The 13,998-nt window shown below is 36.2% G+C and overlaps 1 protein-coding gene across 1 annotated transcript; it reads right to left on the reverse strand.

The window, feature by feature from the left end:
- Positions 1 to 852: 852 nt before the first annotated feature.
- LOC146420999 (FYVE, RhoGEF and PH domain-containing protein 4-like) lies at positions 853 to 11,690 on the reverse strand. Its single transcript, XM_085047808.1, has 11 exons — positions 11,377 to 11,690; positions 9,963 to 10,101; positions 8,904 to 8,962; positions 7,409 to 7,555; positions 6,333 to 6,505; positions 5,927 to 5,957; positions 5,676 to 5,771; positions 5,076 to 5,201; positions 3,449 to 3,589; positions 1,914 to 2,054; positions 853 to 1,701 (listed from the first exon to the last, which is right to left on the reverse strand). Exons 1-11 carry the CDS (start codon positions 11,476 to 11,478, stop codon positions 1,444 to 1,446), a joined length of 1,413 nt encoding a protein of 470 aa, XP_084903934.1. The 5' UTR covers positions 11,479 to 11,690; the 3' UTR covers positions 853 to 1,443.
- Between the last annotated feature and the right edge of the window lie 2,308 nt (positions 11,691 to 13,998).

Here is a 13,998-nt window from a genome sequence, read left to right on the forward strand (position 1 = left end):
AATGAATTTAGCTGATGGTCAATCCCTACCTCTGAGGTTGTCGTGTTTCATTCAAGGATATTACAGTAAAAATTTTAGGGAGGTCATTTGCCTCTATGCATAAAAAACCCTAATAGGAATGGAAGTTCATAAGAAACTTAATATTGTAAAGCAAGAGAGTCCTTTTACTCACAAGCAGAAAACAAATAATATTAGTTAATAAAATTTCAGATTTGCAAGCTCAGATTTCATACGAAATTTTTATAAAGCAGGCTCCACTTTAAAACAATAACCCTCAAAGATTGTTGCCATAAATAAATATTACAACACCTGATCTTCTGCAAAAATTAAAAAAAACTGAAGTTCAAAGTGTTCTTTTGCTCCGATAACCATAACAGCAAAAATACACATTCCCAGAAGTTTACTAGGACCTGTTGCTTTTCTCAAACCACACATTGCATTTGAGAAACAAACTGCTGCACTCTGAAAAGCTAACAGTGATTGGACACTGAAAAAAAACCACAACTGGAACTCATTTGTCCATTGCATGCCACTTAAATTACTGCTGATTTTTTGATGCATAAAGATATCAAGATCATCGAGTGTCAGCTATTGAAACAAATCACTGAACAGTATTTTTCAATTTAGGACCGTGTTTAATTTCAAATAGAAAACATGCTTTTTTTGTTTTAAAATAAATTATTCACTAAGAAGGACCCAGTATCATGAAATCAAAGCGATAATCAAGTATTGTACATTTTTAATACTGTACATATATTATATATAGTTTTCTCATCTTTTAGGCATTTCTTTCTAGATTGAAAATTACATTAAGATTGTTTCCTTGATAAACCGAAGCCTTAAAAGCCAATATACCTGTGAAAGCAATTTGCATTACTTCAATTAAAAAGATACAAGTGAATACAACATATGTACAGAACTGTGGAAATCAATATATAAACTACATACATTAAACCAAACTGTCCCTGCATATTTAAATACAGATCTATTTTGGCAATGTGGAGGTATTTCTTTTATCCTGTTGCAAGTCCTAACATGTAAGTAGGAAGTTTCAAATATTTGCATTTTTAGTGAAAGTAGCAAATGCTAACTGAAGAGCAACTGGATTTAAAAAAAAAATAATAAATTGCATTACAACAAACAAGTAGTACAGTAAAGTTAGTAAGTATTTTTAATAGCATTCACATTTTTTGTTTAAAAAGTCTCTGAAATGGACCTGTACATCACTTTTATTGACAGAACATAAATATAAGAAAAAGATCCCTAAAAAGACCAGAATTTTTTTCCCAAACATAAAGTGCCAAGATGTGTATGGTAGTAAGAAGTTTCTTTTTTTTTCTTTTCTTTTGTGTTTTTTTCCTTGATTGAACAAAGAAAGGTCAACACAAAGGCCAACCACCATTTCAACAGAAATCTCCTAAAAACTCCACGTGCTCTCGAGCTTCAGCATTCAGATCTCTTAGCAGATTCAGGCTGCTCCTCTAAACTCACTTGCAGCTCATTCTGACATTCTGGTGTCTCACCTTTGACAGCTAAGTGGATAACTTTCAGCCACTTCTGCTTCAGTTCCTCGTTGTCTGCAGCAAAGCTGTGCACGGATTTGGACTGGGTCAGTTTGAAGCTGTGGGGGAGGTCAGCACTTTTGGGGGTGTCATCCACGGTGTAGCCCAGAAGGGGAATTGTAGCCAGAGCTTTAACATCCTGAAAAGAATAAATTCTTTATTAAAAACAGGAATAAATTCTTTATTAAGAGCTAATCTGCCCATTACCTCTCATTCACTGCACAGCTTGGTGGATCTTCCCACCATCCCCAAGCTATTTGACCTCTCTTTCTCCAACACCAGTGGCAATAATTGCTAATTATTGCATTAATTGCTAATTAATGCCAAATCTTTCCCGTTTCCCATGCATACCTGTGGAGCACCATACATGTAGAGCACCAAGGCTTCCTGCTTGGGGATGACACACCATGCCTTCTGCCAGGGCTTGGACTTCTCCATGTACTGCAGGAAGCTGCAGATGACACTATTGCCAGAGACTTCTGCAGATTCGATCTAGGAGAGAGTGTAGAGCAGGAAAAGGAAGATAAACTTTCCTTCAATAAAGGGTAATAAAGGAAAGAACAGGAAAGAAAGGGATTTATCACCATTTGTATCAAATCTTGTGTCTGCAAAAGAGCTTCAGGAAATAGTCAAGAAGGATCATGAAGGGCTGGATTTATGGAGAGAATATCTATATCTATATCTATATCTATATCTATCTATATCTATATCCTCTATATCTATATCATCTATATCTATATGTATCTATATATCTGTATTTATATCCTCTAGATAATCTATAACTATATCCTCTATATCTACATCATCTATATCTGTATCTATATATCTATATATCTATCTATCTATCTATATATCTATATCCTCTATATCTATGTCTATATCTATATCTGTCAAACACACACAACCACAACACATATTCCCTTAGCATGCTCAGTCTCTTCCTTTTTCCATCAGTAATTTTGGATTATAGACCTCTACATCACTCCAATTTTTATTTTGCCACCACAGCCAGCCTTTCTCTGTATCTGAGCATCTCCATCAACATCTGATTTCCAAAATAACATTGTGTTAGGCACTGAAGTGTCACTAACTGTCCCACATGACAACTTAGCTATTTTGGCAGTCAAAATATTACGACAGAATCAAATTCAAACACATTTCTAAAAATAACATAAGCACACAAGCACTAATTTCTCTCATCCTAGAGAAAAGATTAGATTAATTGCTTAAAATCTGTAGACAGACTAACACGCTATTCAAATTAAATAGTAAACCTGAGATGATCAGAAAACATGAAATGCTTTTGTGTTAAAATTTCCATTGAAAATCTTGACTTTTCAGATGCCAAAAGCTGAGAGCAACTTGGCAGTTTAAAGGTGCATTTTGCACCTTGATCAAAAGAGTGTTTTACTCCTCAGACTCTGAAGAGCAAAATTCTCCCCATTTCTCTTCTTTTCCATCCCCAGTTCTTTCAGTCTGGTTTTCCAGAATCAGTGTGGTTAACAGTGGGGTTTTCTATGAAAGCTTGAGTGCAGAAGAAGAAAACTGAATATTTGTAAGGAAAGGTAATATTTTGTCACAGGAGCTGATGTAGCTGAAAGAAGCAAACAAGCTCTAAGGTTCATAATTCCCTTAAATTTTTTTTTTAAAGTTGCAAGAAACAAAGCAGTTTCTCAAAGGTGAATGCTGGAAACCAAAATCTATGGAATGGGATGAAAATGATCCACATACATTTTATTTCTCAAAGAGGAAATAAACCCTGCAAGAACACAACCATTTTTCACCTAGTGATGAGCCAAAATGATTGCATATATATCTATATACATATATATATATACATATATATATATATATATATATATATGTGTAATTCTTGAATTCCATACCTCCAAGATGCCCTTCCTCTTCTTTTCTTCGCTGTCTGTACAGCCAATTATGACATGATAGCAGTCCTTGCAGACTTTGTTCAGTTTATTGCCATCGTATTCCAGGTGTGCTTTGTAGTCAGAACATTTCCAGCAAACCACCTGAGAAACAAAAAGAGGTAAAAAAAATGTGTAAAATTTAATTATTTATACAAATGTATTAAAATATAATAAACACCCTTCATATGACAACTGCACAACCAGTAATTCACAGCTTCTGAAAAAAATCTCTAGTGCCCTGCAAAGCACAAAATCAGCGTTGTGAATGTAGCAAACCTTTGGAACAGGTAAAAACAGGAGAAAGAAATCTCAAGGACGCTGTACCACAGATATTAAACCTGAGCTCGTGCTACCATCTGCTGGAGACAGGCAGAGCTGCTGGGTGGCAAGAGAAAAAGCAGAGTAGGTTTGCTCTTCCCTTGTTAACCTCTGAAAACTCTCTGAAAAGTCATACTACCACTGTCTGATGGTTGTTTTCAAGCTGGAGATGTTCCATCCTACAGGAAAAGCAGCAGCAGTTCTCTCTCCCCATCCTCACATTCCCTCCTGCCCCCATCTCTGCACGTGTTCACACAGTTACACATTCAAATACACAAAATAATGCTGGATTATGCCAGCTTAACATCCTCTTGAAACTCCTCACATCAGTGGGGTCACTCAAAATAGCAATATACTGTGTGCATGGCCTTGGGACATTTTACACAATGTACACTGCTGCTAATTCCTTCCAAGCTGACCGTGCCAACCAAGGCAGGCAGAGAGTCTCTGGTGGTTTTAAAATCCATTCCTAAATTCACAGAATGAATAAGCCAATATCACTCTGATTTTGAGGTGCTTCTTTCAGCTAGAAGCAGAACAGCAAACTCCACAGTGCTAGAACAGAGAAGCTGTGGATGTCCCTGGAGCCCTGGGAGTGTCCAAGGCCAGGCTGGATGTCACTCTGAGAAACCTTACCCAGTGCAAGGTGACCCTGCCCATGGCCATCAGGCCATCTTTGGGACTGGATGATGTTTCAGATCCCTTCAACCCAAGCCTTTCTGTCATTCCATGACAACAAGGAGCCACGAGAAGCCAGGCAGGTGTTGGAGAAACATTCCCACCCTGCTGAGCAGCTACAGGTGATGCTGGATGATTTTTACCTTTTTTCTTTTCTATATTTGTAACCTTGCCAGCACTTTTCCCTACCCTTTCCCCAGCTAGAAAGACCAAAGCCATTGCAGAGCTCCAAGCCCTGAGGGCAAAGGCTCCTCTCCTGTCTTGGTTCTTCCTGGGAACAAAGGTCTTCAAGATACATTTTCATCAACAAGTATAACATTATACCAAGGGTAAAAAGCTCCAGAAAAAGGGCTTGACCTGGGGGGAATTGCATCACCTCTTGTCCTCCTAATTAATGCTTTTTCTCAATGATGCTAATTTCCTTAAACCTATCAAACTCTCTTCACCCCTGTGGGGGTTGAGATTTGTGGATATTCTTCCCTAACTTCCCCTGGAGCTCCAATAAACATCCACTTTTCTATTATCTCCAATAACAAAACGATCCCAAATTTCATTTCCAGGCTGCCAGAGGCAGCCCAGGCTGTGCACTCACATGGCCACACGCCCTGCAGTGGTGTCTCCTCCTCGTCAGGGCATTGAAGGGCTCCTTGCACTTCATGCACATGGTGACCTCGTTGTCCCTGATCCACCTCGGCGCTCTCTTCCCAAGCTCAGCGTTCTGAAGGGCAGCAGGAGGATAAAAGAATTAAAAAAAACAATTTAAAAAGAAAAAAGAACTAATAAAAAGTCGCCCAGTGCTTGAAATAGGGAAAATAATTATTCTCTTCCTCTGGAAAGGAAATGACTAAACATAGCTCGAGATGCATTTTGAAATGGATAAAAGGAATGACAAAGAACCCAGTGAAAAATCATGATGCATCACTGAAAGGGTGCTCTGTTACATTTTCCAAAAAAAGAAAGAGGCTTGTTTGTAAGATTTGGCATTATGAAGAAAAACAATTACCAACAAGATGACTACTTTGTAATGATTCTGCTATAAAAATGGTGAGCTTGAAAAAAAACTTTCTGCCAAACTTTTTCCACTTATTGAAGAACACAATGGGCTCTTCAATCAGTTCTTCAAACTTTTTCCACTTCTTGAAGAGCACAATGGGTATTAAGAAGGAATTATAAAGGAATAGCAGCAACTTACAGAGACTTCAACAGGCATATCTTCATATTCTTTAGCAATAGCATTTCTGAAAGTTTCATTCCTCTGCTGAAAAGCTTCAATAGTACTCTGAAGTGCCTGAGGAAACAGCAGAGAAATCCCTCAGACAGGATAAATTTAAAATAGACTCTGCATTCTGACCAGTTATTGATCAGAGAGAAAACAGGAATATTACTTTTCTGATCTCTTCAGTGGAAAAGTGTTTAGCAAATAAAGAATGTAGATGGATTTACCTTTATCCATTCTTCTTTATCCTGTTCAGAACTAAAAAGAAACATTTGACACATTAGTGTGAAGCTATTTCAGGAAACATTATCTCCCTATCAACAACTTCTTGAAAAGCCAAGTAATTCTGCAGTCATTCTCAAGAATTTAAACAATAGTCATTGTTACTAACTGTCCAACTTAGAAAAAGAAATCAAGCAGAGAAGAAGACAAAATCTTGGGCATTTCTGCAAGGTTAGGCTATGCATCTTCTACTCAGAATGACTTTTGGACTCACAATTTTTATTTTTTTAGCAGCCTAGGCTCTTTTCAAAACACCAATATTACAATGAAACCCACTGCATCTTTCCACAAATCTATCAATCCACTCTGCAGATATTTAATTTTAAGAAAGTGGCTAAATAAACTGCTCACCTGGCCTGCAACTCCAGTGTCCTCTCCTTTCCAGACACCTGGAAAGTGTGGGGATATTCCTCGTTGTGAGTCTCTATGATCTTCATGCCATCGATGCCAACTCTGGTCCTCACGGAGAACTTGGATCCTACCAGGCTGAATTTGGGGACGCAGTAGAGCAACATATTGTTAAACTGGGGGGAAAAATAAACACGTGGTGTTGTACTAAGAAAAACGCAGATAAAACCACATTTTGTTCGCTGAGAGATGTACCAAATCACAGAGCTAGGCTTGGTGGGGGAGGGATTGAGTTCTGCCCTGAGAAGTTGGGAAATGAGAAGACAAAAGGTGTGTGATGCAAGATAACTTCTCTTTCTTATTTCTCCAGAAATAAGATTAAAGGGCAGCTGCAGTGAATACAAAAATAACTGTTCTGTATGTGCATTTGTTATCAAGCTATACTCAGACCAAATATTCTACACCAATATAAAGCTTTTCTAACAAAACTCACATTTTTAGCCCTCAAATCTGCAAAAACCTGCTGTAAACTGCAGAATAAAGACTTTTCCCTTCAGTGTATATATTTCTATCCTCTACCAAAATAATCTGGTTTTGTACAAGTTGTAATTAATAGCAATTGAAAATATAATTTTTCTTTTCTCCAAGACAGAAGAACATTTCTTGAAGTTTTTATTCCCTGAAACCTTCCATATCACAGGGGAAAAAATAATATGTGAGCAGGACAGAGATATATTCCTTCATAAAAGATTAGAACTTTAACTAATATTTAAATGTCTAAAGGCTCAGCCTAGAATCCCATTTATTAAACCAGCTATAAAGTGCTTAATTTTCTCCCATTTTTTCCCCTCTCATTTTGCTCAAAAATCAATTATTAAGATGAAAAACTCACTTCAGTTAAACCCTATTTCCCAGAAATCCTGACTAGAGTATTTCCTAATCTGTACCACAGCACAGGCAACGTGTGAGATTTTCACCTCACTGGGACCTCAACACAAAACTCATCAGCACAAAAATCCCAAGATTTGATATTTCATTTTAACGAGAATTTCGAAGTTCTCCTCCTGAGCAGAACCTACCAGGAAGAGGTATCGCTCCTGAGCAGAGGTGTTGCGAGCAGCCAGTTTGAGGATTTGTCCTTCCTTGATCAGCTCGTTGGAAGGGTTCACGATGTCCTCTTCCTCCCCCAGCATCTCGTAGATCTCCAACAGCTTCTTGAGATTCTCCTTCACAGGGAAAATAGGGTGATGAGAGTTATTGATTGAAAGCGCCGATGGTTATGCAGTTTGAATTAAATTATGGGGATTTGCATAAATCTGGGGACTCTTAGCTTTGAAAAATGTATTTATGGTCAGTGATTAACTTATTTGATAAAGAAAGAAATACTTTTACAAGTGTTATCTTTATTTATTTACTTATTTATTTTGTTATTGTTAGTTTTTCTAATGCAGTTATATACACAGTCTGCATTATTTCTTGCCCAAAACTTCTCATATTTTGATTACATTTCCATCATCCCAGCCCAGCCTGGCAGAGGAGCAGTAACTGCTCTTTACAAACATTATCTTGCACTGACACAAACAGATGAAACATTTTAAAGATCTTTAGATTCTCCTTTACAGTGAAAATAGAGTGATAAGACTTATTAATTGAAAGCACTGATGGTTATGCAGTTTAAATTAAATTATGGGAATTTGCATAAATCTGGGGAGTCTTAGCTTTGAAAAACATATTTATGCCCAGTGATTAACTGAGTTGATTAAGAAATAAATATTTTTGGAAATGTTACATTCTTGATGATTTTTCTAATGCAGTTATATATACAGTCTGCATTATTTCTTGCCCAAAACTTCTCACATTTTGATTGCATTTCCATCATCCCAGCCCAGCCTGGCAGAGGAACAGTAAATGCTCTTTACAAACATTATCTTGCACTGACAGAAACAGGTGAAAGACTTTAAGAATCTTTAGAGTCTCCTTTACAGTGAAAATAGAGTGATGGGAGTTATTAATTGAAAGCACTGATGGTTATGCAGTTTAAATTAAATTATGGGAATTTGCATAAATCTGGGGACTCTTAGCTTTGAAAAATGTATTTATGGCCAGTGATTAAGTTGATAAAGAAAGAAATACTTTTGGAAATGTAACATCCTTGGCAATTTTTATAAAGCAGTTTTATATAAGAATCTCCATTATTTCTTGCCCAAAACTTCTCACATTTTGATTGCATTTCCATCATCCCAGCCCAGCCTGGCAGAAGAACAGTAACTGCTCTTTACAAACATTATCCTGCACTGCCAGAAACAGATGAAAGATTTTAAGAGTTCAGTGATTTATTTGTGATTTGAGCAGGAGAGGAACTCAGTCTGTCCCATTTTCCACTTGAGAGAATTGGGTGCAGAAAGAGATTTATTTATCATTTCCAGGAGCTGTATGAACACATTAAGTAGGAACAACCACTTTGACTCAAGAAACCAATTCTGGCCATTTTAGGGAAAATTTGCAATTCACTCTCCTAGCTTCATCAAATACTGAAATATATTGAAAAGTGATCAGAAGAAAAGGATAATTTACCATCTTTCTTATTGCACTATTCGAGTGACTTGCTGCAGTGGATATAATTTCCAGGGATTCTAGATGGAAGAAAAAGAAAAGAAGTTAACCCAAAAAATTGCATTTTTACATAATTATATATATTACATAGGGAAGAAAAAAAGGGAAGTAATTGTACGAAAATGTCATTTTTATGTAAATTACATAGTACAATAAGTTTTTTCAGTTAGCAATAAAAAGTAAACAAGGTAAAGTGAAAAGCATAAAAAAATCAGCTACCAAATAGTAATTATAATCTGGAAAGATCACAAGAGAATTATTGCAGATTACTGTGGCACTTCAGCATTCAAAATCACATTTTTCTGGGACAAGAACAGTCACAGTTCTCTCCCTTCTTTTCTCAAAGTAGTTCAGAAAGTCAAACTATTTTTTTCAGTTGAAGCAGCTCATTTTACAAGCATTACTGTAATGGTGCTAAAAAATAATTATTTAAAAGAATCACCTTGTGATTTTGAACAATCCACACAAATATCTTGAGCTGTTTTTGTGTAAATACAGAGAGGAGGAAATTTAAAAGTGCTCTGTGCTCTGTTCCCTGCAGAAGCTTAAAAATACGAGTCTAACCTCACTTTTTTACAAATAACAGTCACACATTCTATATGTGCTTAAAGCAAACTAAAATGCCAACAAAACACAAAAAAAAAAAGAAAGGAAAAGCCACCACAAGCCCATATCACCTGCAAAGCAAACAAATCAAAGCCTGTGCAATATTCCAAAACTAAAGCAAAACTTCTGTTTATTAAAACTTATTAAAATCGAGTATTCTCCAGGAGATTACTAAAGGTTTTATGGATTTTTACATTAACTTAAATACCAACCGATTTTTTTCCCAAGAATCCTATCATTCCACTGTAGAAATTCTAACATTTTTTTTCCCCATGAGTAATCCCTCACTCGATCTTTCCCGAAAATCTCTTCAATTTAATCTTAAATAAATTCAAGATTTATTTCTCTTCAATTTCCAGCATCCTCCCACTCATATCTCATCCCAAACTCCTTGAACGGCCTGCAGATATTTACTTTCAGCATCTTTCCAGTCCAGGGAATCCTGGGGCAGTTTCCTCAGGTAATCCTTCAGCAGCATCTCGTAGCGTGGGATGCGCTGCACCGGCTCCAGCATGTGGTGCTGCAAGGTCAGATTCCCACACACCTTCTCCTTCTGGAAAATGGGAAACACATTTCCATGAAGCTGGCAAAAATGTCGTTATGATGTCGTAAAATAAAGGTTATGGTTGATGGAATGTAATATATTTTGAGACGTGCATGATAGAAAGAAAGAAAATATTTTTCAGAAAATATTCTTTGCTGAAAGAAAATAGAACTATTTTACCAAACCAAATAATTAGAAAGTATTCCCCAAAAAACACAGTAAAAACTTTTCTAAGTATCTGGCAGTAAGTATCAAATTAATAAATGAAAGTCTTGCCAAAAAAATCACTTCAACTCCAGTGTATTTTAAATTAGGTTTGAAAAGCACAGAAAAGATAAATACTTCTGAATTAAGCGCAATTCATGACCTCATATTAGAAACAATCACTTAAATGGGCTGCAGTATATTTATAGTATATTTTTACAGCATATTTTTTACAGTAAATAGTATATATTTACAGTATATTTTATATATCTGAGGAGGGAATGCTTTCTGAGTTTCATTTCCAATGCCAACTGCCTCAGCACTGCCCCTCCCTCCTGTTTTAATATATATATTCATCTCCATAATCTTAAATGCAGGGAAAAAAAAATCACATTTAAACACACATTGTTTTCTTCCCTGGCTCACAACCACCCGACCCTGCTGAGCAGTAAAACTTCAATAAAAATACTTTATTCCCATTCCCAGAGACACCCCCAGGGAGCACCAGAGGGTGTGGGATGAGCCTTTGGGAAGCTCTGGCATCCCTGGGCTCGGAATTTTCTGTTCTCAGCACTCCTGGCAGCAAACACAATATTATGGATGCAGTGCAGGGATCTGGAGTTGCACAGCTCTGTCACTTCGTGCTAAAATGGTATTTAATTCTGGTATTTAAAACAAAATGCTGGGAGGTTTTTTGTTTGTTAGGTTCTGTTTGATTTTTTTTTTTTTTAAAGTGTTCAGTTCTTTCAGCCTTTATAATTTGCTCCTCTATCTTGCTGGAGAAAAATCCAGATTTTTGTGGGTGGATCGTTCACATCGCAGGAAGGAGAAAGAAAAAAAAACAACCACCTTCATTCTAAGGGATTTGCTATTTAATTTTCTCTCTAATCCTTTTTTCACCCCAAAAACCTCTGTATTTTTATATATCACTCAAGGATCTACACTGTTCTCCCCATTCCCTGAATGTCCTGAATGATGAATTTGAATTACTGAAGGATCTACTTTATTTCTCTCATTACCTGAATGTCCTGAATGATGAATTTGAATGATTCAAAGATCTACTTTATTTTCCCCCATTACCTGAATGTCCTGAATGATGAATTTGAACTGGGGAGATCTCTCAGTCCACGTTTTCACCAACTCCATGGCATTATCAAAATTCTTCACGTACTCTCCGTACATCTTGAGGAAAGGAGCCAATTTCTGCAGAATATCTCCAATTCTAGGGGTGGTGCTCCTGCAAAGGAAGAGGGTGGAATCTCAGAGCAAACAGGGAAGAAAGAAAAGTCACAGGAGGTTAGGAAAGGTTTCGAGTTGTCTGATGGAGAATCCTTCTGCTTGGGAGAGCCTCAGGTGGAATTCCAAAAAAATCATTAATCTGAATTCACATTATACATTTAATTGATGATGTAAAAACATTAAAGGTCATGCAGGGGATTAAAATGAGAAAAGCTAGAAATTGAAGAGTTGAAAGGTTTTATTTACAAAGCATGGCCTAATTTATTTTATCTGCAGTTCCTTAAAACTCCATGATCTTCTTTGATGATAATTTAACTTTTAGGATATCTAACCTGTGGTTTGGTTTGGGACTAAACCCATACTTCCCCTCTGTGCCTTATAGAAACAGATGTATTTATCATTTTAAAAAAATATTCAGCTCCAGCTGTTGCTCAACTCATTCCAAATACAACCACCAGATAATTTCTTTTTCACTCGATAAGCTCAGATTCACACTGCCTTTTCTTCCAAGAAAGAACAATTCACTTTTGATCTCTCCCAGTTGCAAATTCTGTATTTTTACTCAAAGTTTTCAAACCCTAGGAAAGCTCTAGGGAAACTAGAGCTCTAGGAAACAACTCTAGGAAAGCTCAGAAATTTCATTTCAGAGTTTTACAGAACTTTACAGAAATTTTCATCCAGCTATTTTTGCTGGAAGATAAAGAATAATAGAAGCACATAAACCTACCCATGGAATATACTTAATTTCTTGTCTCTAATGGGAGGAACTGCTGAGGAAACACTATGTGTGGCAGAAGCTGTTTGTGCCAGACTGTTTCAGAGACCAGTGATGGGGGTGAGAAAATTAATCCCATAAATAATAAATAATTTCGTATTTCATGAAATTATATAAATAAATATTATTTCTATTTATATAAATATTACTTCTATTATAATATTAATATAAATATTATTTATATTACATAAATAATTTCATATTTCATGAACATTAAGAAATATTCGTATTCCTTTCATAGAAATATTTATTCCATATTTCACAAATATGAAGAAATATTCCTATTTATTCATGATCAGAAAGAGCTGCCTTTTTCCTAACTCCTCCCAAAAGCACAACGTTTCAAGGACATTTAAACAGAATGTCTCAGGTGCAGCACAAAGGTTGTTTTCAAGCAGCGTGGAAAAAGATAACATCCTTGTGATGCCATTTATCAGCTCTGCGCCAGTCAGAGCTTATCTGCAAAAGCACTTTTCAACCTTTGGAGATATATAATTACAAACACAATGGCAGAGAGCAATTCAGCATTTTGCAAATATGGAAAGGAAGACAACCCAATCTTCTGTGCTCCACGAGTGTCTAGAGCAGAATTTTAAGATTGCACCGTGAATTTAATTTCAAATTCTAAGGAACTGACATAATGCAGTGTGAGCTGGTTTTGAACACCTAAATTCCATTTCTGTATTGTAATCCAGGCATTCCCATTTCCCATCAGGTTTTTTTCTGCTGATTAAAAGAAACAGGTAGGTTTACCTAACACAAGCCATTTTGCAGGGAAAACAAGGTGTAAGTTTTCCTCTGTTCCACAAAGCTTACATTTTATTGACTTTCTCATCCTATGGACTACACAGAGGCACCACGTGTCTGTGCATGGTAACTGTTCCATATTCTATTTTAAATAATCACCATTTTTAAGGGGAATTATCTTACAGAGTCAGGAGACATATAGCTGCTGTCTAAAGCACTGAGATTTTCATGTATGGCACCAAAAAAAGCATTTTTCCCTCATTTACAGTGTGTTTTTTGACAATAAGGATAATAAAGGAGGTATATGAAAGTGGAACTGGAAATTATACGGGGAGAAACATCTGAATTCCTCATAACAGAATCCAGATAACAGATGTATTTGTAATTAAAATTAAAATTATAAATACAGGAGACAAACAGGTGCTGAGTGAAACCACTGGATGAAACTGCATTTGTAATTTCTTTTCAAATGAGTTTATCCTTTTTCCCCAAAGAAAATAGGGGAGCAGCAATATTTTGAGACCTTTTTTTTTTCTTTCAATATTTTTTCAGACCTTTTTGTTTCTTTCAGAATAACACACACCAAGGCAGGATGAAGATACTACAACCCATGATTATTGTATATTTACACCTCTGCTATCCTGCCTGCTGGTTCTAAATAGAGCTCAAGAAAAGCTGGGGGGGAAATGGCCCTAAAATATGGGACATTTTAGGAATGACATGGAATTTAATTTCAAACAGAAACCCAAAACATAGCAAAGAAAGACTCTACCTCACCTTATTAGAGAAATCAGTGACTACAAATGTTAGTTCAACATTAGCATGAATCAGATATATTATTTATTATTATTTAATTATTAATCATTTACCTCAACTGTATATTCTGCCCAATGAATTCACCAGGTAGCACATATTGGAGCCTGAACCCCTAATTTAGCAAA

Source organism: Lichenostomus cassidix, unplaced genomic scaffold (genome assembly GCF_008360975.1).
Source record: "Lichenostomus cassidix isolate B80296 unplaced genomic scaffold, HeHo_3.0 HiC_scaffold_581, whole genome shotgun sequence".
NCBI classification, from domain to species: Eukaryota; Metazoa; Chordata; class Aves; order Passeriformes; family Meliphagidae; genus Lichenostomus; species Lichenostomus cassidix.

Coding starts and splice junctions, on each gene's coding strand:
- LOC146420999 (XM_085047808.1), bottom strand. CDS start 11,478: ATGTACGGAGAGTACGTGAAGAATTTTGATAATGCCATGGAGTTGGTG. Junction 8,963..9,962: donor GGACTGGAAAGATGCTGAAA/GTAAATATCTGC, acceptor TCTTCCATCTAG/AATCCCTGGAAATTATATCC. Junction 3,590..5,075: donor ACTGCAGGGCGTGTGGCCAT/GTGAGTGCACAG, acceptor TTTGTTTCTCAG/GTGGTTTGCTGGAAATGTTC.